Source organism: Theropithecus gelada, chromosome 7b (genome assembly GCF_003255815.1).
Source record: "Theropithecus gelada isolate Dixy chromosome 7b, Tgel_1.0, whole genome shotgun sequence".
In the NCBI taxonomy this organism is placed as follows: Eukaryota; Metazoa; Chordata; class Mammalia; order Primates; family Cercopithecidae; genus Theropithecus; species Theropithecus gelada.
This window is the reverse complement of record NC_037675.1, coordinates 2,573,270-2,597,977: the sequence shown is the minus strand read 5'-3', so window position 1 is coordinate 2,597,977 and position 24,708 is coordinate 2,573,270. Positions and strand designations below refer to the sequence as shown.

At 46.6% G+C, this 24,708-nt stretch overlaps 1 protein-coding gene and 1 pseudogene across 5 annotated transcripts in view; both read right to left on the bottom strand.

Annotated features, from left to right (window-relative positions):
• AP3B2 (adaptor related protein complex 3 subunit beta 2) overlaps window positions 1-24,708 on the bottom strand; it is a 50,577-nt gene that overhangs the window by 12,821 nt on the left and 13,048 nt on the right. For 2 of the 4 annotated variants that reach the window (XM_025391657.1, XM_025391658.1), the window contains exons 2-14: window positions 17,144-17,219; window positions 16,923-16,997; window positions 16,503-16,598; window positions 9,491-9,651; window positions 9,184-9,250; window positions 8,910-9,092; window positions 8,545-8,828; window positions 8,237-8,291; window positions 7,784-7,855; window positions 6,169-6,231; window positions 5,737-5,869; window positions 5,337-5,446; window positions 4,526-4,702 (exon numbers count right to left, since the gene is read on the bottom strand). In XM_025391657.1, coding sequence (XP_025247442.1) covers window positions 4,526-4,702; window positions 5,337-5,446; window positions 5,737-5,869; window positions 6,169-6,231; window positions 7,784-7,855; window positions 8,237-8,291; window positions 8,545-8,828; window positions 8,910-9,092; window positions 9,184-9,250; window positions 9,491-9,651; window positions 16,503-16,598; window positions 16,923-16,997; window positions 17,144-17,219 — 1,552 coding nt within the window. Of the gene's footprint in view, window positions 1-4,525; window positions 4,703-5,336; window positions 5,447-5,736; window positions 5,870-6,168; window positions 6,232-7,783; window positions 7,856-8,236; window positions 8,292-8,544; window positions 8,829-8,909; window positions 9,093-9,183; window positions 9,251-9,490; window positions 9,652-12,851; window positions 16,279-16,502; window positions 16,599-16,922; window positions 16,998-17,143; window positions 17,220-24,708 lie in introns of those variants that run through there. The other 2 variants (XM_025391659.1, XM_025391660.1) reach the window with 2 other exon arrangements.
• On the bottom strand, window positions 19,202-20,305 carry LOC112628634 (annotated as a pseudogene). Its single transcript, XR_003120455.1, has one exon. The product of XR_003120455.1 is annotated as a serine/arginine-rich splicing factor 9 pseudogene (transcript).

The window sequence follows — 24,708 nt, the reverse complement described above, 5'->3', positions numbered from 1 at the left end:
GACAAGAACATGGAGAAAGGGCAACCCTTGTACACTGTTAGTTGGAATGTCTATGGAGAACAGTTTGGAGGTTCCTTAAAACACTAAAAATAGGCTGGGCGTGGTGGCTCACACCTGTAATTCCAGCACTTTGGAGGCTGGCGGATCATGAGGTCAAGAGATGGAGACCATCCTGGCCAACATGGTGAAAACCCATCTCTACTAAAAATACAAAAAATTAGCCAGGATTGGTGGCAGGCACCTGTAATCCCAGTTACTTGGGAGGCTGAAGCAGGAGAATCACTTGAACCCGGGAGGTTGCAGTGAGCTGAGATCACGCCATTGCACTCCAGCCTGGGCAACAGGGCAAGACTCCATCTCAAAAAAAAAAAAAAAAAAAAACTAAAAATATCGCTACCGTATGATCCAGCAATCCCAACGCTATGCATATATCCAGAAGTAAGGAAATCAACATATTGAAGTGATATCTGCACTCCCACGTTTATTGCAGCACTGTTCACCATAGCCAAGATTTGAAAGCAACTTCAGTGTCCATCAACAGACAAACGGATAAAGAAAATATGGTACATATACACAATGCAGGACTATAAAAAAAGAATTAAAAAAAAAAAAAGAATGAGATTCTGTCATTTGCAACAACATGGATAGAACTAGAGGTCATTATTTTAAGTGAAATAAGCCAAGCACAGAAAAACAAACTTCACATATTCTCACTTATTTATGGGGGCTAAAAATGAAAAGAACTGAGCTCATGGAGTTGGAGAGTAGAATAATGGTTACCAGAGGCTGAGAAGGGTAGTGGGTGGGGGGAAGTAGGGATGGTTAATGGGTACAAAATTGTAGTTATATAGAATGCTAAGATCTAGTATTTGATAGCACAACAGGGTGACTACAGTCAACAATAATTCATTATACATTTAAAAATAACTAAAAGAGTGTAATTTGATTGTTTGTAACACAAAAGATAAATGCTTGAGAGGATGGATACCCCATTCCCTGATGTGATTGTTATGCATTGTATGCCTGTATCAAAATATATCACGTATACCATAAATGTATACACCTACTATGTACCCATAAAAATCAAAAAATAAAAAGAAGACTGTCTTGCTAGCAGACTGACTCTAGAGACTTTCTCCCTTGTGGCTTTGGAGAAATAAGCATCCGTGTTGGGAGGCCCATATGGCAATGAGCTAAGGACGGCCTCTAGAAGGCAAAGGCAGTCCCCAGCTGACAGCCAGCAAGATGCCAGGGCCACAATCCTACAACTGCAAGGAAGTGGATCCTGGCACCATGTGACTTGGAAGTGGACCTTTCCCCAGTACAGCCTCCAGATAAAAACTCAGCCTTGGCTGACACCTCAATTGTAGCCTTGCATAAGATCCAACTAAGCCATACCTGAATTCTCGACCCATAGACATTGAAAAAATAAACGTGTGTTGTTTGAAGCCCCTAAATTTACAGTAATTTATTATGTAGCAGAAAACTAATACAATTGATTTAAAAATGTGAACGTAGAAAAAATTCTGGAGAAAATTCTTTTTTATTTTTGTTTATTTTTGAGATGGATCTTGCTCTGTGGCCCAGGCTGAAGTGCAGTGGTGCCATCTCAGCTCACTGCAACCTCCAGCTCCCAGGTTCAAGCAATTCTCCTGCCTTAGCCTCCCAAGTAGCTGAGATTTCAGTGCACCACCACACCCAGCTAATTTTTTTGTACTTTTAGTAGGGACAGGGTTTCACCATGTTGGTCAGGCTGGTCTTGAATTCATGACCTCAAATGGTCCACCCACCTTGGGCTCCCAAAGTGGGATTGCAGGTGTGAGCCACTGAACCCAGTCTGGCGAAAATTCAAAGTGAAAATTTTAATTGAAATGTGACTGGGAAAAAAAGTATTAAATATGAAAGCATTGAAAAGAAGCAGAAAAGTTTAAAATATTGGACAATAGACAAATGTACAACTTCTGAATGACTATATATAGGAATAAAAAATAAGGAAATATAAAATTAATGGTGGTCTTCTAAGTGGTGGACTTATTAATAAACTATTAACTTTTTGAGTTTTCCAGATGTTCTACGACGAGCATGTATTACCTTTAGAATATTTAAAAAGTTTAAGTTTTTAACAGCAATTCTGCAAAATTTGTCACAATTTTCCATTCACTGTAAAGACGGTCACATGGGAGGGTTGCAGATCCCACTGTGCCCCTGGCAGAACCTCCTGCCACACATCTTACCTGACATATAAAAGCAAACTCACCTGCTAGGCAGTTTCCCCAGGTTCTATATCCATGTGGATGTAATAACCACTTTCACTACCAACCTCCCCTCCCCCGCTGCCTGCTTAAGCCTGCATATTATGCCTTTGTGGTCTCCGGTCTAGAATCTGATTATCTGATGATCAATAGCAGGGCAGAGGCCTCATCTTGGTCATTTCCTTGGCCTCAGCCTGCACCAGGATCTGGCATGCAGTGGGGCCATGTCCAAATTGAAGAGAATGACTGAGATTACTGTGACCTTTTAGCTGGGCAGATTGCCACCCATGGTCCCAGGATGGGAAGCATCACTACGTTTTGCAATCATGGCCATGTGCACATCCAAACCACCTCCCTCCTAGTACACCAAGGACTCCCCCTTCTTTACCACTCCCAGAAGAGGCTGGGAAGAAAGGAGAAAGAAAGGACAAAAATCTTTATTGAATCAAATAACCATTCTAAGGGGTTTGCAAAAACTCACTTTCAGGTAAAGGGCATCCTGGAGGTGAGTGTCCATTTGCCTGAACAGCCTACTCTGGGTGCCCTGACAGGGGTCCTTCCTGGGGGAGGGTTAAGCCGTATATACCCACAGCTCTCTGTGCCAACCCTGATTACAGCTCTTCCTACTGTGTTTAAAATGTTTATTTTTCTCCTGTTTCTCCTACTTGGCTGTGAGTATCTAGAGACCTGTAAATGTGTCTCACTCATTGTCATATCCCCAGGACGTAGCACATTACCAGGCAAATAGTAGGCCTATATGTTAAATAAATGAACAAATGCACATGTAGCTCACAGTGACAACTTGGAGAAATGCCACGTGGACAGGCCCAAGCTTATGAAAACATGCCGACCTCACCATCCTGGGGTTCAGGACCCTGGCTCAGTGCTGAGCATGTCAGACTCTGACCTACCTGGGTGGCTCCCCACCCAGGCTGCTTCATCTTTTCAAACATTCCTCCCACTTGCTCCTTCCTCCCGCCTGAACAAAGAAAGTACACAAATATTCATTCAATGATTGAATGCTTCTCCATGGTACTCCCTCTCCCTCTAACTTCTCTCTCTCCTATCTGCTGTGCCCACAACACTGATACCCACAGACTCAGTTGCCTCCACATGTAGCTGCTGTCCTTTCTGACTCCTGATTAGAGTCCCAGCACTTGGTGGCCCTACCTACCTCAGCTTGAGCCTCTGGGGCTCACTCTGGCCACCATGGATCAAAGAAGCCACTGAAAAAGACAAGTGCCACCATCCAAAGACTCCCATGCAGAGTGGGCATGGCAGGGAGGCTACAGTCTCCAGGGGATATCCCTGCTATAAATCTGTAGACCCCAGCCACCTACCCAGATGTTTTGCTTCAAGGATTGGCAGAGTCTTTCTATAAAAGGGCCAGAGAATAACTATTCTAGGCTTTGTGGGCAATACAGTCTGTTGCAACTAGTCAACCCTGCTGTTGTAGCACAAAAGCAGCCACAGGTAATTCATAAATGAACGAGCAGGGCTGTGTTCCAACAAAACTTTATTTACAAAAACAGGCATAGGCCAGATTCAGCCTATGGGCAGTAGTTTGCCAATCCCTGTCCTGCTTAACTGAGTAGGAGCGTGTGGAAATTGTCATAGTGTTTGATGTCCCTGACACCTTGAAAAGCTCAGCACATTATGCTTTATTTTAGAAGAATCTCCTGGAACCATCTCAAGAGATGCCAGACAGCTAGAAGGCTCTGAATGCCCTGATACTACAACTTAGTTGAGCCTCATCCTTGGCTATGTATCTCTTATAACCTTTCACCTTGGGAATGACAGTGGCCACCAGTACCACCCAAGTCCAAGCAGAGACTCACTCCCTTATCTTTGGCACAGACTGGCCAAGCATTGTCAAGCTTTGGGAGGAAGCACAGACCACATCTGGGATGCATGTTCTCCCATCAGTACCTGCCACTGTTGGGCCCTTCCCTTATTTCAATCAACTGTGGTCCTTCGCAGCCCCAGAGTTCCAAGGTGGCAGACAGGACTCTTTTACTAGCCAACTGGAGGTCACAGCTTCATAGGAGAGTCTCTTCAACAGTGACTACCAGCACTACAAGGTCTTTGAGTCCCCAGAATAGCTGTGGGCACTGGGGTAGCATTGGTTACATGGGCAGACCAGCCACCTTCCCTGATTCTTCTTTTCCAAAATAGGAGCTAGAGTTCAGCCCTGCCTAGGGAGGGCCAAAAGAATACTGTCTAGGGAGTTTCTGGGAACCAGAGTATTTGGGGGGTCATCTCTCAATCTTTACCTGTTTAGAGTTGGTCAGGTAGAGCTTGGCTGCTAAGTTGATGACCTGCAGCTTGACAATATCCTCCTCTGCTGTGAATGACTTGGCCATTTTTCTTAAGACATCAGGTGCAATCCTGGGGACGTGCTCACAGTACTCTCCGATGAGCCACAGGATGCTGGCTCTGGCCATGGGCACCTGTGGTTGTGGGAGAGGAGTGGGTAAATATGGGAAAGTGGGTGGGTAGGAATGTGGACTTCCAGGGAAACAGCACTCCTCATCTGTGCTGGCCTATTGTATTATGGGTTCTCTGGAAATGGGAGTTGGGGGTGGTGGGAGAGAGACAGAGAGGTTAAAAGGTAGACATTTCCTGGACAGCATTTCCTCTCTTCCCTAGGGCTTCATTAGCATAGAGCTTTCAAGACCCTAAGTCAATCATGATACAAAAGACTGACTTTCTGGATTCATTGTACCCTCAGTGCTTTATTTCCATGTTACTCTTCTGAATTTTTGGGAATGCCTTGTTTAGATGTTTCAGCTTAGCAGTGCAACAGAAAAATACAAGATTTGTCACTTAACCATGGTTGGCTAGAGCTTTAGAGAGAAAGCAAGAGTAGCAGTAAAGTCCATGGCGCTCGGTGAGGGTCTCCAAAGGGAAGGCAAATCTTGGGTAACAAGGTCAAGGTCACATGGTCCAATGTCTCTCCTCCTCCCACCTGAAGACCTAAGGTTTGGAAGTTACTTTTGATAAGGCTAGCATATTTAATTATACAGTCTTGAAATCACGGGGAAGACCTTGAAGTGGGGAGTGAAAATGTGGCTACTCCCTCACCTGGATGTTGTCTGTAAGCTTTGCCAAGTGTTTGATGATCTCTCCATGTTGTGCTGGCTGCATCTGTAGCAATTTCTTAATGACGACCACTGACTCTGCAACCACAAGCTCTACGGAAGAAAAATGAGTGTATGGACCCCAAGACAGTCAGATAGCCATGCTCAGGTGGACAGACACACCTGCAGTGCCCCAGGCCCTTGGTTCTTTCTTTCAACCCCTTCACTTCTCTAGCAGCCCTCAGAGGTGTAGGAACACTTGGGCCCTCCCTGATCAAGACAGACAGACCAATGGACACACATCATGTCTAGGCAGACTGGTGGATATCCACTGGCTAGCAGAGTCAGACCTGCAGGCAGGCATCTTCTGATCATCACGATTAGACATTCAGGCAAACACTGACCATCACGGTTGGACAGCAGCTGCACCAGGCCATTGAGGCAGGTGTCACGGACTCGGCCAATGTTAGTTGCACAGCGTCCAATGGCCTGGATTGTGGCTGCCACAAAGTCCTTGTCCATGCTGCGAATATAGGTCTGTGAGATATGACAAAGAAATCCCTCAGTGACTCTGCAGGCTGGAGGGTGACCTTCAAGAAGGCTGTGGCCCTTCATTTTATGGCTCATCATGCCAGTGACTAAGACTTGGGAAAGGGGGCGACACCTCCACCCCCAATCCAGTGATTCCTTCGCCCAAAGCTAGCCAAACACATTGGAAGGGGAATGTAAGATAATAGCTTCTCCAGCTTTGGGCTCATAAGAGGTTTGACCCACCAGGGCACAAAGATCTGATGGGTACCTCTCCCGGGCCCTTCTGGCTGGGAGCTGGCCTGTACCTGGAATTCCCGTAGGACAGTAGGAATGTTGGTCTCATTGGCCAGGTTGGTCAGCACTTCCAGCTGCAGGGAGGGGTGAAGAGGCAGAGAGGGGTGGCCAGTGGGCTTTCTGTACTTTCCTTCCAAAAACACTTCACAGACCAGAAAACAATCCTCATGACAGACTGGCATCATCCTCAGACTGATGAGGGAATTGACAGGTTACAAAACTTGTCTAAAAATCAAGAGGACCAGTTTGCCTCTTAAATGGATTCCCTACAGAGTATGCTTACAGTATGACCATGTCACCGCCCTACTCCATTGAAAACGTAAAGGTTCCTATTGCTTTCAGGATGGAGACCATTGTATTCACCATGGTCTGTAAGTCCCTGAATGATCTGCTTGCTGTCTACCTCCCATCTCCTATCACTCTCCGCCTTGTCTTCCAGGCCCCAATCCCACTCCATTTCCTAACCCAGGGTCTTCGAAGATGCTGTTTCCTCTGTGTGGAGCAGTTCTTCCCATTTCTGTCCTCATATAATTCATGTTCATCTCTCCGGCTTCAGCTCAAGTCTCATATCCTCCAGAAAACCTTCCCTGGCACCAGACTAGATTAGTTCTCCCTATTTTATGCCCTTATAGCTCTCCACACTTTCTTTCATATTTTGTAAATGGACTTTTACATTTGCCTTGTGATTAGCTGCTTAATGTATCCTCCTCCCTGCATCTGTAAGCTCCACAAAGGCAAGGTCCCTGATTAGTTTGCTCCATCATGTACCCCTAGAACATAGTGGATGTTCACAAGGGTTAGGAGGATTAACTGTTGCTGAAGGAAATCACTCAATAATGAAGCAGCAGAGCAGGAATCAAATGGAGGTATGGGCTCCTGCCACTTTCCTCGTCTATGAACGTTTGCAGGAAAGCGTGAGGGGGCAGGTGTGTGGGGGCTATAACACTGTGGGTGGAGAGAAAAGCATGAACCTTGGAGTCAGCAGAATTGTGTGACCTGGGGCAGTTACCTCCCAGAGTCTATTTTTTTTTTCTTTTGAGATGGAGTTTCTCTCATCACCCAGGTTGGACTGCAATGGCGCGATCTCAGCTCACTGCAACCTCTGCCTTCCAAGTTCAAGCAATTCTCCAACCTCAGCCTCCCAAGTAGCTGGGATTACAGGCGTCTGCCACCACGCCTGGCTAATTTTTGTATTTTTAGTAGAGACGAGGTTTTGCCATGTTGGCCAGGCTGGTCTTGAACTCCCGACCTCAGGCAATCTGCCTGCCTCAGCCTCCCAAAGTGCAGGGATTAGGCGTGAGCCACTGTGCCCGGCCAGAGTCTATATTTTTATAAAAGGAATATAATGTACACATCCTGGGATTATTAAGAGGTGGTATCAGGTTACTTCATTCATGAAGAGTAGCAGGTGTATACCAGGTACTAGGCAAAAAGCAATTAGTTCCCTTCTCCCCTGACCCTCCTTAGCCCAGCTCCCTGAACAAACACCTCTAGCTGGGGCAGTCATGGGCTCCTGGGCTCAGCCTTAGAAATAGGCAGGCACCAGGGGGGCCACTGTGAGTTATTTGAGTGGGTACATGGGGTGGGGAGGGCTGGGAGCCACACGCACTTCTGTCCCTCACTCACCTTCAGGATCTTGATCTGGGTGGGGTCGGTGGACCTGATGTAGAAGCTCTTCAGGTAGGGCTCAAACATACCCTGGCACGAGAGAGGCAGCCAGGGAGCTCCACCAAAGCCCCAGGCCTGCCTCGCTGCCCAGAGGCACCCCTCCTATCCTGACCCAGTGCCCAGGATCCTTCCCTCCTCACCACTGCCCTCCACTTCTCAAGTCTTCCCTCGTCCATCTCAGATTTGACCAGCTCTTTCTCCACGGCGCATTCCCTCTCAGCGGCCCCTCAGGATTCAGGCCCTGTTCCCTATCTGTGTTTGGAGCCTCCCCTGCCCCATCCTCTGCACAGCCAGGGTATTCCTCCATCTTCCCTTTCCCCAGCCCCGGTCCCAGTCCCAGCCCCGACAGCGCCTCCGTGCCCGCAGAAGCGGCCCTCGGACAGCGAGGACAGGCTGCGGTCGCAGGCTCACCCGGCGCTTGATGGACATGGTGGCCACGTTCTGGAGCACAACGTACTGCACCTCACTGCGGAGAGGATGGGTCAGAGCACCCCGGGCCCCTCGGCTGGGGCAAGGGGCAGCGGATGAGGGGAAAAGGTGGGGCAAGTCGTTGCGGGGAGAGGACCAGTGCGAAGGGCAGGCCTGCGGTCAGTGTGGAGCGGCTGGGCAGAGGGGGAAGCGGTTGGTGGGCATGAGGGGGCGGAGCCGGGCAGCCCGTGTGGCGGGGCGTGGGACAGGGCTTGAGACGAAGACGGGGCGGGGGCGGGGCCGCAGCGCACCTGTGGCTGCGCAGCAGGCGCACTAGCGCCTTGGCGATGACGCCCACTTCCGCCTTGGGCGCCAGGTGGAAGTAGAGCTGCGCCACCGCCATGACCACCGCGGCGCTGCGGCTCTGCAGCAGGGGTTTGGTGTTGCGCAGCAGCAGCCGGTGGTCGGGGTCCATGATATAGGGCTTTCGAGCGGGGAGCGCCGCGGCGGCCGTCTCCTCAGACCCCGCGCCCTTGGCCTCGTCCTCCTCTGAGCCGTAGAAGGCCTTCTCCGCGTTCTCCTCTAGCAGGGATTCCTGGACAGGGAGACCGACGGGCCTGTGGGCGCCTCCCTGGGACACCCTTCCGTCCGCTCTGCCGGGGCGGGGCCCACTCACGTTTTGGGTGGGGCTCAGGAACTGCGTGCGGGCGTAGCGGGTGAGCATGCTGATGATGACCACCTGGCCCCACTCCTCCACGTCGATCAGCAGGTTACAGAGTTTCCGGTAGTTTTTGTGAATCAGGTCGATGCGCTCCGGGCAGACCTCCTCGAAGGCCATCACCACGCTGCCCGCCACCAGCTGCGGAAAGAACAAAGGCGAGGGGGTGAACGCGAAGGGTGGAAGGCCGGCTGTCAGTCACCACCCCTCCCGGAGTGCCCCTATACCGCACCGTGGTCTTGTCAGCCAGAAGCTTCTCAATGACTTCTATCAGCTGATCCTTCTGGTCAGAGTCCAAACTGAGGGAGAAATCAGTAGGGGAATTTGCCACACTCAGCCCCAGCCTTCCCAGTATCTGTCCAAGCCATGCTCACCTCAGGCGCCCCAACCTTATTGTTCTCCTCCATCTCTGTCAGTCCCCCAAACTGCCCTCCTCAAACCCTCTGAGAAGCAGCGGGCAAGACTTAGGAAAGGCCAGGGGTCGGTTGGGAACTTAGGAGCCAGCCTTCTGGGGAGCGTGGGACAGGGCTGGGGCATACCTGTAAAGTTTAGGGATGGCGTGGGCAGCTGTTTTCCGCACATAGGGTGACATGTCCGAGGCGGCTTCCTTGATAGCTAGCATCATGATGGGCACTATGATGGGCACACGGATGCTAGAGAGGACACGGAGGGCACTGGCACGAATCAGTTGGTTGGGGTCCTAAAGGCAGAGGTGGAGGCAGAGCTATGAAAGAGCACGAGGTGACCTGATGGAGGGGGACCACACCTTTGGAAGTCACTGTCCCCAGCGACCACCAGTTCTTGCTTCCCTGCCCCCTGACTGGAGCCTGAGTGGTGTGCCAGTGCTGGATACCTGGGGGATACTTAATTTTGGCTCTGGTTGCAGAAATCTGACACCTGAACAGGTGTTGCAATGGGTAGCTTCACTTCCAGAAAGACTGAAAAACGTTCAGAACGCCTAAAGTTGCTGAAACACCTTAAACATTTTCTGTTCCTTGTAAGGGTTTTTTTGGGGGTATCTGTTTTAATGCCTGAGGTGACTGCCCAGCACATGCAGGCTGGTATCCCTTCTGGAGTTCAACCTTACACTCCTTTCTCCCAGAAATCATTGCAAAAGCTGCTGTTCTTCCACAGTGTTTAAAACAGGCCTACACCCTTCCTTTTTTTTTTTTTTTTTTTTTTTTTTTGAGATGGAGTCTCACTCTGTCGCCAGGCTGGAGTGCAATGGCACAATCTCGGCTCACTACAACCTCCGCCTCCTGGTTTCAAGCGATTCTCCTGCCTCAGCCTCCCGAGTAGCTGGGACTACAGGCATGCACCACCACACCCAGCTAATTTTTTGTATTTTTAGTAGAGATGGGGTTTTGCCATGTTGGCCAGGCTGGTTTCGAACGCCTGGCCACAAGTGATCCGCCCACCTCGGCCTCCCAAAGTACTGGGATTACAGACGTGAGCCACCACGCCTGGCCCCAAGCCCTTCCTCTTTATTCCTATTGCACCCTATACAGAATGTATAAAAGCGTTAGTTACACTGTATTGTGATCATGGGGCTTAGGACTTCTTCCCACTATCAGCAGCAGCAGCTATATATTACAGGCATACCTCGGAGATATTGTGGGTTTGATTCTAGACCTCAACAATAAAGCAAATATCACACTAAAATGAGTTACATAAATTTTTTGTTTCCTGGTACATACAAGTTATGCTTATAGTTACAGCTGCTTGGGAAGCTGAGGTGGGAGAATCACTTGAGCCCAGGAAGTTGGAAGCTGAAGTGAGCTATGTATGTTCACGCCACTGCACTCCAGACTGAGCAACAGAGTGAGATCGTATCTCCAAAAAAAAGAAAGAAAGAAAAAAAAAAGTTACATTTACAATATACTGTAGTCTACTAAGCATGCAATAGCATTATGTCTTAAAAACCAATGTAGGCTGCGTGTGATGGCTTGTGCCTGTAATCCCAACACTTTGGGAGGCTGAGGTAGGAGGATTGCTTAAGCCTAGGAGTTCAAGACCAGCCCGGGCAACATAGGGAGACCCCAGTCTCTACAAAAAAAAAAAAATTGAAGTCAATCCTCTTAAACTCCGCCTCTGCTTTATCAACTAGGTTTATGTAATATTCTAAATCCTTTGTTGTCATTTCAACAATGTTCACAGCATCTGCACCAGGAGTAGATTCCATTTTAAGAAAGGACTTTCTGTGTTCATAAGAACCAAGTCCTCATCCATTCAAGTTTTATCATGAGATTGCAGCAATTCAGTCACATCTTCAGGCTCCACTTTTAATTCTACTTCTCTTGTTGTTTCCATCACATATGTAGTTACTTCCTCCACTGAAGTAGTGAACCCCTCAAAGTCATCCATGGAGTTTAGAATCAACTTCTTCCCAACTCCTGTTCATGTTAATATTTTGACCTCCTCCCATGAATCATGAATGTTCCTAATGGCACCTAGAATGGTGAATCCTTTCCAGGAGGTTTTCAATTTACTTTGTCCAGATCCATGAGAGGAATCACTATCTATGGCAGCTCTAGCTTTATGAGATGTATTTCTTAAATAATAAGACTTGAAAGTCAAAATTACTCATTGATCCATAGGCTGCAGAACTGATCTTGTGTTAGCAGGCATGAAATCATTAATCTCCTTGTACCTCTCCATCAGAGCTCTTGAGTGAACAAATGCATTGTCATAGAGCAGTAATACTATGAAAGGAATATTTAAGCGGTAGGTATCAACAATGGGCTTAAAAAATTCAGTAAACCGTAACTGCAAACAGATATGTTGTCATGGCATTGTTGTTCCATTTATGGAGCACAGGCAGAGGAGATCTGCCACAATTCTTAAGGACTCCAGGATATTCAGAATGGTCAGTGAGCACTGGCCTTAACTTAAAGTCACTAGCTGCATTAGTCCCTAACAAGAGTCAGCCTGTTTTTTAAAGCCAGGCATTGACTTCTCCTCTCTACGTAGGAAAGTGCTAGGTGGTGTCTTCTTCCAGTAAGAGGCTATTTCATTTACACTGAGCATCTCTTGTTGAACACAGTCACTTTCATCAGTGATCTTAGCTAGACCTTCTGGACAACTTGCTGCAGCTCCTCCATCAGCACTTTTGCTTCACCTTGCATTTTTTTGTTATGGAGATGGCTTCTGTACTTAAACTTCATGAACCAACCTCCACTAGCTTCCGTCTTTTCTTCTGTAGCTTCCTCACCTCTCTTAGCCATCATAGAATTGGAGAGATTTAAGACCTGCATATAAATTAGGCTTTGGCTTAAGGGAATGTGGTAGCTGGTTTGATTTTCTATCCAGGCCACTTAAATTTTCCTATATCAGCAATAAGCCTGTCTTGCTTTCTTTATCATTCATGTGTTTTCTGGAGTAGCACCTCAAACTTCTGGGTTCAAGTGATCCTCCCACCTCAGCCTTCCAAGAAGCTAAGACTACAGGTGCATACCACCACACCAGGCTAATTTTTAACAAATTTTTGTAGAAATGTTCTTGCTCTGTTGCCCAGGATAGTCTTGAACCCCTGGTCTCAAGTGATCCTCCTGCCTCGGCCTCCCAAAGTGCTGGGATTACAGGTGTGAGCCACCACACCCAGCCTGGAGTAGCAATTTTAATATCCTTCAAGAACTTTTACTTCACATTCACAACTTGCTAAATGTTTGGAGCAAGAGGCATAGCTTTCAGCCTATCACGGCTTTCAACATGCCTTCCTCAGTAAGCCTAACCATTTCTAGCTTTTGATTTAAAGTGAGAGATGTGTGGTTCTTCCTTTCACTTGAACACTTAGAGGCCATTGTAGGGTTATTAATTGGTCTAATTTCAATATTGTTGTGTCTCAGGGAATAAAGAGACCCACGGTGAAGGAGATGGGGGAACAGTCAGAACACACACAACATTTATTAATTTCACTTTCATCTCTGGGCATGGTTTGTGGCACCCCAAAACAATTACAATAGTAACATCAAAGATCACTGATCACCATAACATATAATAATCATTTAAAAGTTTGGAATATTGTGAGAATTATCAGAATGTGACAGAGGCACAATGTGAGGACATACTGTTGGAAAAATGGCACTAATAGACTTGATTGATGTTGGGTTGCCAGAAACCTCCAATTTGTAAAACGTGCAATATCTGCAAAGTGCAATATCTGCAAAGTGCAATAAAATGAGATGTGCCTGTACTATTAATCTTAGAGAATGATGGGAATAGGAACACTAAAGAAGGGTAGCTGTTACCGTGACTTTCTGAAATGGAGAAAGAAAAGATCCTCACATTGCGGGCAAAATTGATGCTAATTCCTGACAAAATTCTGGAATTGACTTTTAAACAGCTGGGTTAAAAGCATTTATTAAAAAGGAAGGAGTCTCTGTTTTCTTAGAGACAAACAGTCACATCAACTGCTAAAACCCATTTTCCTTTTTTGTGTGTGAACATTTTATTTGGGAAATGATTACAGATTAACAGAAAGTTATCAAAAAAAATCTGTTTTCCTTTTGATGGGGTAACTAGGACAGTGGATATTAGTACTTTGTATCTTGATTTCAGTGATATGTTTGTGGAAGTCTCACAGCATTTCCTGCATTGCCATTTTTTAGGTAGGCCTTTTGTTTCACCTAATAGTCAAGCATTTTTAAGAGCAGAATTCACATCTGTTTTATCTCTGTGTCACCCACAACCCTTTGCACATGAAAGGTGTTATTTATTTATTTATTTATTGCTATTGAATAAGATCCTTCCTAACAAGATAGAAAAATGCCAGCTGTCTGTACAGTCAGGTGGGTCTACAACTTGGAATGTACTTGGAGAAGGTTTATTAACAGATCAATGTCAACCTGGAAACATGCTATGCCTCAGTCTTTTGCCCTGGTCCAAATAGCTTATCAGTATCTTGAAAGAAGACACAAAATCAGGAGGAACATAATTAAGATTCAGAATTACCCTGGCTTGGACCCTGTGCTAAATCGATAAAATGAAATAGCGTAGGGTTTCACAGGGGGTTCAAGGGATCAACTGCACAAAGACAGGATGTAGGGAGACCTAGATTATCTGCTTGCCAGTCAGAGGTTTGATTCCATGAGGGATCTCTTAAGACAGTGAACACGGCCCTAGCCTGGGCAGATAAAAAGAAGGGAGAAGGCTGGATTAAAATGATTGGTTCCAACATGCAGGAGAGACCAAAAGCCAGTGACAACAACAACAAAAAAACAAGTTTTAAAGGAATACATATATAGTATGATGACACCATTTACAAAACATTTTATATTGCTTAACAATATGCAAATTACTAGCTCAGGAATAAATACATATGTATGAATGATAAACAAGAGAAGATACATAGGAGGCTTTGTTTGAGAAATGTGTCATTTCTTATGCTGGATATATGGATATTCATTATATTATTATTTATGCCTTTTGTGAACCTGTAGTAAATTTTATTTTATTTTTTAGATACAGGGTCTCCCTGTGTTGCCCAGGCTGGAGTACAGTGACTATTCACAGGCGCAGTCATAATGCAGTACAGCCTGACATCAATTTTTTTTTCTTTTTTTTTTTTTGAGATGGAGTCTCATACTGTCACCTGGGCTGGATGGCAGTGGCACGATCTCAGCTCACTGCAACCTCTGCCTCCCAGGTTCAAGCAATTCTCCTGCCTCAGCCTCCTGAGTAGCTAGGATTATGAGCACCCGCCACCATGCCCAGCTAATTTTTTGTATTTTTAGTAGAGATGGGGTTTCACCATGTTGGCCAGGCTGGTCTCAAACTCCTGACCTCATGATTCGCCCACCTTGGCCTCCCAAAGTGCTGGGATTACAGGCATGAGCCACCGCGCCCGGCCTGAAATCAATTTTTAAAAATTATAGTTGTGGAGGTTTCAACAAAATATAATGGTTTAAAAAACACCCCAAATAGTAGTAGTTGTCTTGAGATGGAGCAAGTTGCCCTGTGAAGGAGTGAGGTCCCTATCAGAAAAGATACCTGTTAGAGATGTTCTAGAGCAAAGGTTGGCATGCTACAGCCCTTGGATAAAATCTGTCTATTGCCTGTTTTTACATAGATTTATTGGAACACGGCCACACCCACTTGTTAATGGCTGCATTTGCACCATAAGGGCAAAATTGAGTAGTTGCATAGTTGAGACTATATGACCTACAAAACCTAAAATACTATTTGGCACTTTGCAGAAAGAAATGATCACATTCAGTTGGACTAAATGAGCTCTGATTTTCTAAAAGGGGGAAAGGGGCAGTTGGTAGATACTACAGGTGAAAATCTGTGCAACGATTTCAGATTAGTTTTTATACTTAACCCTTAACTCAAACCGAAAGATTACTTGCCAATCTAAGATGGATTCCATGGTTTTGACTTATAAAAAGAACCCTAGCACAATGTGTGGCATAGAGACACCCAAGTATTTGCTAAATGAATGAACTGTATATGCAAGTGACCATGCTTTCTACCGTCACCCCAAAGAAGCTGACTGTCAACCCCTCTTGCTGGCCATAGCAGATTGGACAAGGGGTGGGCCCTGAATTTGAGCAGTCAATCCTATCTACCCAGTAACCTACAGAACTTCTGGATATGAAAAGATGAGCTGGACCTCTCACAATCTCTCTCACAGAAATTTGAACTAAAAGTATCCAGGCCAGGAGTAGTGGCTCATGCCTGTAATCCCAGCATTTTGGGAAGCTGAGGCCACTTGAGTCCAGGAGTCCAAGACCAGCCTGGGCAACATGGTAAAACCCTGTCTCTACAAAAACTACAAAAAAATTAGGCGGGCATGGTGGTGCATGCCTGTAGTCGCCGCTACGCTACTCGCTACTCGGGAGACAGAGGTGGGAGAATCACCTGAGCTCAGGAAGGTCAAGGCTCCAGTGAGCCATGATTGCACCACTGCGCTCCAGCCTGGGCAACAGAGTGAGAACCTGTCTCACAAATAAATAAATAAAGGTATGCAAAAATAGGGGAGTTAATGGTTGTAATCAGAGTGAAAAATCTGATATGGAGAGAAAGAATGGCTTTGAAATGGCTGTCTTTACCCTCAAGATACCTTAGACTAACCAGAAAAGCCCTCAGGGGAGACTTATGCATGCACCTAACATATGTAAATCCAACTAGAAGCCTTGGGCAAAATGAAACAAACAGTGAGAATGGTGTGGGGGATTCAGGCCACTGCTAAAGGTTGAATTCTACCTGGCTGTGGACCACAATTCACACCTTTACACAAAGAGGGTTGAGGGGTTCTCCATTGCCAGAGACTCTCCACTCTCCAGGGGCTCAAGTGGTTCATACTAGAAGCAGCCATTACCACAGGCTCCTGGGAAGACAGACAGGGGCCCTAGGTACCCACTTCATCTCTTATGCCCTTCTGAACCTGGCTTCCACTCTCTGAGGGTCTGGCTGGCCTTTCCTGACTGTGACCCTCCCAACTTTAGGCAGGTAGAAAGGGCCCGCTCCCATGCTCATGGCCTCTCCCTGGGCCTGTTCCTCTGATAGCGCCAACGAGACCCAGGCCCTGGGAGGAAAACTGAGACCCCTGACCTTTAGGCCACGTTGGAAGGTGGAGATGGACAGCAGGGCCAGGTCTTGCTGCTCCTCAGCGTAGCGTACCAGGTACACGTAGACAAGCTTCTTCACCTTGGGGAGAGCAAGTTTCTCAGCAGAAGGCTTCTCAGCAGGGACCTGTGCCCGCCCCCCTACCCCTGGGATGTCATCTCCCCAGGCAGCTGTGGTCCATGGGGACAAATTCTTCCAGTTGGGGAGAGCACCCGAGTGTATCCAGGTCCTTTACCTTGATCCACATCCAGTTCAAGGACATGGATAGAGTGTCTTCTCCTGGCTCAGGGACATTTCTGAGCAGGTTGGGCCTCCAGGGGCTAAATCATTTCCTTCCTCACCCCAAGCTTGAGTTTGTTCCTGGGGGAAGTGGGAACAAGTGATCCTTCACCCGGTAGTGCTCACCTCTATGTTCTTACAGGCCACATTCTTCACTACCGCTGGAAACAGGTCTGAAGCATTCTTTCCTCGGGCAATCATCTGGGTGGTGGGGTCAAGGTAGGGGAAGAGGGACAGATCGGGAGGCACAGCAACTAATTAGAGGGAAGGTCTACAAGGAGCTAAAGAGAGCTGCTCTTGGCCACCCAGGCCCCACCCCAAGGGAGGCCCCTTCCTTCCCCTCTTACCGCCACAATCCTCTTCATGGCCTCCAGCTTTAGAGAATCCTTGTTGGTGTCCAGCATCTCCTTCAGGTCATCATGCCTGGTAGGAGGTACAAGAGGTCAACTGAGGGCACAAGGGTGGGGACGGGGTATTAATCAGGAGGGTCCAGGCACAAAGAAGGAACATGGCCAGGGGAGGCTCAGGCAGGACCTGACCCGAAGAGGGACCAGAGAGCCAGGGGGAGCGAGTAAAGTACAGATCAGGGGAAACATGTGGCCAGTTAATATTAGGGGTCCAGGGGAAACATGGCCAGGGGAAACATGTGGCCAGTTAATATTAGGGGTCCAGGGGAAACATGGCCAGGGGAAACATGTGGCCAGTTAATATTTAGGAAGAACTGTGTCCTTCCTAAAAAGGATATGTTTAAGTCTTAACCCCTAGTACCTCAAAATGTAACCTTATTTGGGAACACAGTTGTTGCAGATGTAATTAGTTAAATGCAATCCTACTTTAGTAGAGTGGGTCTCTAATCCCATATGTCTGGTTTCCTATAAGAAAACAGCCATGTGGGCTGGGCGCAGTGGCTCACGCCTGTAATCCCAGCACTTTGGGAAGCTGAGGCAGGAGAATCACTTGAGCCCAGGAGTTCCAGACCAGCCTGGCAACATGGTGAAACAATGTGTCTACAAAAAATAGATTAAATTGAAATTAAAAAAAAAAAGACAGCCACTTAAAGAGACAGACACAGGGAGACTACCAGGTGAAGGCAGAGGATTGGAGAGATGCGTCTACAAGCCAGGGAATGCCAGAGATTGCCAGCAAACAACCAGAAGCTAGAAGGGGCAAGGAAGGATTCCCCTATGTGTTTCAGAGGGAGCACGGTCCTGCTGACACCTTCAGTTCGGACTTTTGGCCTCCAGAGCTGTGAGACAATTCATTTCTGTTGTTCCAAGCAACCCAATTGTGGTACCTTTTTTTTTTTTTTTTTCAATTACTAAACTTTTTTTTTTTTTAAATACTTTAAGTTCTAGGGTACATGTGCACAACGTGCAGGTTTGTTACATATGTATACATGTGCCATATTGGTGTGCTGCACCCATTAACTCGTCATTTACATTAGGTATTCCTCCCAATGCTATCCCTCCCTTCTCCCCACACCCCACAACAGGCCCCAGAGTGTGATGTTCCCCACCCTGTGTCCCAGTGTTCTCATTGTTCGATTCTCACCTATGAGTGAGAACATGTGGTGTTTGGTTTTCTGTCCTTGCAGTAGTTTGCTCAGAATGATGGTTTCCAGCTTCATACATGTCCCTACAAAGGACATGAACTTATCCTTTTTTATGGCTGCATAGTATTCCATGATATATATGTGCCACATTTTCTTTTTTTTTTTTTTTTTTGGTGAGACGGAGTCTCATTCTGTCGCCCAGGCTGGAGCGCAGTGGCACGATCTTGGCCCACTGCAAGCTCCACCTCCCAGGTTCACGCCATTCTCCTGCCTGTCTCCCAAGTAGCTGGGACTACAGTCCGCCACCAACACGCTTGGCTAATTTTTTGTATTTTTAGTAGAGACAGGGTTTCACCGTGTTAGCCTAGATGGTCTCGATCTCCTGACCTCGTGATCCACCTGCCTCAGCCTCCCAAAGTGCTGGGATTATAGGCATGAGCCACCGCACCCGGCCATGCCACATTTTCTTAATCCAGTCTATCACTGATGGACATTTGGGTTTGTTCCAAGTCTTTGCTATTGTGAATAGTGCCGCAATAAACATACGTGTGCATGTGTCTTTATAGTAGCATGATTTATAATCCTTTGGGTATATACCCAGTAATGGGATCATTGGGTCAAATGGTATTTCTAGTTCTAGATCCTTGAGGAATTGCCACACTGTCTTCCACAATGGTTTTAACTAGTTTACACTCCCACCAACAGTGTAAAAGTGTTCCTATTTTTCCACATCCTCTCCAGCACCAGTTGTTTCCTGACTTTTTAATGATCACCCTTCAAACTGGTGTGAGATAGTATCTCATTGTGGTTTTGATTTGCATTTCTCTGATGGCCAGTGATGATGAGCATTTTTCTAAACATTTAAAATATATTTCTAAACAGAATGGGCCAACTCAGTCACAGTAACTGTTGATCTCTATAGCAGAGCAACCCACGAAGACAGAACTGATTTTTTTCCCATAATCAGGAGTGAAAAATATACAACTTGTTTCTGAACCAAAACCACAATTTCTGCAGTTTAAAATGTTTCACTGCTAATATGGCCCTGGTAGAAATTATGTAGTTTTTTTTCTTATTTAAAAAAAAATTAAAACAATTTCCTAAGACGCTGAATCCTCAATCTGGAATGTAGATTCTGAGCACACAGCAGCTCAGTTACCCTACAAAATAAAGAAAAAATTCCCATCACCTGTCTCAGTAGGGCCTGAAAGAAGTGGTGTGGGGAAACCCCTGCTTTAGTATGGAGAGTCACGGCCCCTTGACCCAGACCGAGACCGTGAGTAGCCATAGCTGGTCCTTCTCTCAGGATAAACTCGGATGTAGGAAGTTTCACTATCATGAGAGCAGAATTTGATGTCATCCAGTTTACGCAGGGCATATTCCATGTCTTCTTTTCTGAGACACTCAACCATCCCCACACCATCCTTCTGCACGTGGGCATAACAGACATCCCAAACTGCTCGCATGTGATCCTTCAGGTCCTGCCAGCTGCCTGATGGAGGAAGTCCTGAAACAAGAACTCGGAAATCAGATCTTCTTGTAGAAGGTCAATTCCTCCCACCACGGGGCCACCCACCCCGACCTCCATAAGTCCTGGGGAACTCCACACGAAGCCAACACTGGCCATAATCATAACCATTTCTTCCATAAATAGCAGCCTCTGCATCTCGGGGGTCCTCAAAGTGCACGAAGGCAAAGGGCACAAGGCCCTGCCAGTTCTTGAGCTCGATTTCGTGGATGCGGTCGTACTTGTAGAAAAAGTCTTCCAGGTCCTTCTCGCGCACGTCGGTCGGAAGGCCCACCACGTAGATGCACCCGTCACCCTCACTCATTCTCGCTTATCCGCCCAGCCCAACATCCGCACCGCTGGACGCCGCGGGGCCCGCGGGCCGCTGCCTCAGCACGACCCGCCCCCGCCCCCGCCCCCGGCAGTGTCCCCGCGGGCTCTGAGGCGCTCAGTCGCACTGCATTGTGGGAACGAGGCGCAATTGTGGTACTCCTGATACAGCAGTGTAGGAAATGAATGTAGCCAGGAACAGAGAGAAAAGAGACAAGAGGAAGGGTTTGGGGTGGGAAAGTATGGACCCGGCTCAGGGAAAAGGACCAGTTGGATGGATGAGAAGGACCAGCCGAAAAGAGGTAGATGCCAAAACAAGAGCAGGGTGCCCTTGCCCTGCCTCCAGTATGTTTCCAAGGCCTAACCTCTCAGACCAAACTGATTCCAGGGACTGGAAGGGTCCCAGAGACTCCATAGATTGCCTCACAACAAAAGCCAGACCTGTCACTGAACCACTGAACAGCCATTCAAGGAAGTTATTAAACTCTAGTGGGATGAATAAAGATTTGAATAAGTGATCCCTTGCGCTTGGCTGAGAGGAATAAGGGTAGTGCTGAGCCAATACACAGGTTTCTTTCTTTTTTTGGATCTCATACTTCATTTCAAAAAATTGAAATTTCAAAGGGAACATTTTGTCAAACTTTTTGAAGTGACAGCAAAATTCATCTGGAAAAAAAAATCAGTAGGTAAGAACTCCAAAGAATGTTTTTGAGAAAAGAAGGGAGTAATGATAGACAACTCACCCTATTGGACTTCAAAATATAAAACCACAAGACAATGATAAAAGCTGTTTGGTACCAAGTTAAAACCAGAAGGTCAAAGGTCATGGAGGGAATTTCATAAAAGGTCTAACTTGATAAATTAGGAACCAATAACTTATCTAAGGAAGAAAGAACCTCGCCCCCCCACCCCCACTTAAATAAATGCTATTGAGACAACTGCTTTGCAGCACTTTTTTTTTTTTTTTTGAGATGGAATTTTGCTCTCATTGCCCAGGCTGGGGTAAAATGGCTCAATCTCGGGTCACTGGAACCTCTGCCTCCTGGGTTCAAGTGATTCTCCTGCCTCAGCCTCCCAAGTAGTTGGGATTACAGGCATGCGCCACTACGCTCGGGTAATTTTTGTATTTTTAGTAGAGACAGGGTTTCACCATGTGTTGTTCAGGCTGGTCTCAAACTCCTGACCTCAAGTGATCTACCCGCTTCAGCCTCCCAAAGCCCTGAGATTACAGGCATGAACCACCACATCTGGCCAGCAGCAAATAATTTAACTTGTATACATATTTCACCCCAAAATAAATCCCACATTTGCTTAACAGTTAAATTATTTTTAAATACAAAAGAAGGGAAGATTTTATTAAGGTCATAAAATTATTAGCAACAATATGGCTAGGTTTAATTTGTATTTGTTTTTGTTTCTTTGAGACGGAGTTTCGTTCTTGTTGCCTAGGCTGGAGTGCAATGGCGCAATCTCGGCTCACGGCAACCTCCGCCTCCCAGGTTCAAGCGATTCTCCTGCCTCAGCCTTCCGAATAGCTGGGATTACAGGCGTGTGCCACCATTCCCAGCTAATTTTTGTATTTTTAGTAGAGACGAGGTTTCTCCATGTTGGTCAGGTTGGTCTCGAACTCCCAACCTCAGGTAATCCGCCCACCCCAGCCTCCCAAAGTGCTGGGATTACAGGCGTGAGCCACTGCGCCCAGCCCTTTTTTTTTTTTTTTTTTTTTTGAGACAAAGTCTCACTCTGCTGCCCAGGCTGGAGTGCAGTGGCGCAATCTTGGCTCACTGCAGCCTCGGCCTCCTGGGTTCAAGTGATTCTCATGCCACAACCTCCTAAATAGCTGAGATTACAGGCGTACACCACCATGCCTGGCAAATTTTTTGTATTTTAGTAGAGATGATGTTTCGCCATGTTGACCAAGCTGGTCTCAAACTCCTGGACTCTAGTGATTTGCCTGCTTCGGCCTCCCAAAGTGCTGGGATTACGAGTGTGAGCCACTGTGCCGGGCCTAGGTTTAATTTTTAAACTTTGGAATCTAAAAGCTAAATTTATGAGAAGAATAAGGCAACTATACTAGCTTCCTAGAACCACCATAACAAAGAACCACAGGCCAGGGCTCACACTTGTAACCCCAGCACTTTGGGAGACTGAGGCAGAAGGATTGATTGCTTGAGCTCAGGAGTTGGGACCAGCCTGGGCAACACAGTCAGATCCTAATTCTACAAAAATAAAAAAAATTAGCCAGGCATGGTGGCACGTGCCCATAGTCCCAGCTACTCAGGAGGCTGAGGTGGGAGGAACACTTCCACCAAGATGTTGGAGGCTACAGTGAGCTATGATCGTTCTACTGCACTCCAGCCTAAGCAACAGAGCAAGAACCTATCTCTAAAAAAAAAACCAGAAAGTACTACAGATGGTGGCTTGAACAACATAAATTTATTTGCTCACAGTTCTGGAGGCTGGAAGGCTGAGATTAAAATGTCAACAGGATTAGTTTCTTCTACAGCCTCTCTCTTTGGCTTGTAGATGGCTCTTGTGATATTGTAAAGAAATATATATATTTGGTCTCTATACCCCATTTCTGAGACAGAGCTCCTAAAACTCTTGACGATAGCGATGCTAGGATAACTTTTGTCCTAATATTTGGTCTTCCACCCAGTTCCTCACGCAGCAATCCTAAGACCTTTATAACTTCCTGAGTGATAGGAACATCTGACATGGAAATCCCTTGGAATTTCCTGGGTGATAGAAGCATCTTTTGTTATTAGATGGTTGGAACTTTTTTCTTTTTTCTTTTTTTTTTTGACACTGAGTCTTGCTCTGTTGCCAAGGCTGGAGTGGTGCAGTAGTGCAGTGGTGCAATCTCGGCTCACTGCAACCTCTGCCTTCTGGGTTGAAGCAATTCTCCTGCCTCAGCCTCCCAAGTAGCTGGGGTAGCTACAGGCACCTACCACCACTCCTGGCAAATTTTTGTATTTTTAATGGAGATAGGGTTTCATCATGTTGGCCAGGCTGGTCCTGAACTCCTGACCTCAAGTAATCCACCTGCCTTGGCCTCTCAACATGCTAGGATTATAGGCATGAGCCGCTGTGCCCAGCCGAGGGTTGAAACTTTCAATCCCACTATTTGACCTTTGGGGAATGGGGAGTGGGGCTGATCGTTGAATTGATCACATGGCCAAAGATGCGATCAATCATGAAGCCTTCATGAAAACCCAAGAGGACAGGGTTTGGAGAGCTTCCAGATTGTGGAACATGTGAAGGTGCCTGGAGGGTGGAGTGCCTGGAGAGGGCATGGGCGCTCTGCGCCCCCGCTTCCATACCTCCCCCTATGCATCTCTTCATCTGGTTTTTGTCTGTATCCTTTATAATAAATGGGTAAATATAAATAAAGTTTCCCTGAGTTCTGTGAGCCACTCACAGAGTTGAACCCAAGGAGGAGGGCATGGGAACCCCTGATTTATAGCCAGTTGGTCAGAAGTATAGGTGACAACTTACCACTTGCAATTGGCATCTGAAGCAGAAGGCAGTCTTGTGGCACTGAGCCCTTAACCTAAAAAATCTAAAACTAGATTGACTTGAATTACAGAACACCCAGTTAGTGTCCGCTGGAGAATAGGTTGTTGGTGGGGAGAAATCTCCACCCATTTTTGTGGCCAGAGGTGAAGCACTCTCTGGTGAGTGGTGTGTATGAGAGTAGGAGAAACACACTTTGGGTTTTTCTGTCTCTTACAACCATCTTCTGTGTCTTCACATGGTCTTCCTTCTGCATGCCTATATCCAAATTTCCTCTTCTTATAAAGAAGTCAGTCATACTGGATTAGGACCCCCCTTAATAACCTCGTTTTAACTTAATCACCTCAAAGGTAACATTCTGAGGTACTGGGGGCTAGGACTTCAACATATGCATTTTGGAGGGACACAAATCAGCCCATAATAGCAACAAAAGGAAAAATATTTGGGATATGGTAAATGAAAGTTTAATATTCAAAATAGAGGCCACGCGTGGTGGCTCACGCTTGTAATTCCAGCATTTTTGGAGGCCAAGGTGGGCAGATCACTTAAGGTCAGGAGTTTGAGATTAGCCTGGCCAAGATGGTGAAACCCCATCTCTACTAAAAATACAAAAATTAGCCGGGTATGGTGGTACACACCTGTAATCCCAGCTACTCAGAAGGCTGAAGCACAAGAATCACTTGAACCCAGGAGGCGGAGGTTGCAGTGAGCCGAGATCATGCCACTACACTCCAGCCTGGGCGACAGAGGGATACTCCATCTCAAAAAAAGAAAAAAAGGAACTGATATACATGTATAAGGTCTCTCTCCAGCATTCACTGTCAGGGCTGCTACAAGCCCATCTGCCATCTGCATGCCCCTCCAGGTAGACACAGCCCTGAGCTGTTGCTCCCTGTTCCATGTGTGGATCATGGGCTGGTATTCCTTGGCCAGATGCCCTTGTGCACGTGAACAATGTGCCTAACCATACTCAGAGGATGATCAAGAAGTGATCAGAGAATTGTGAA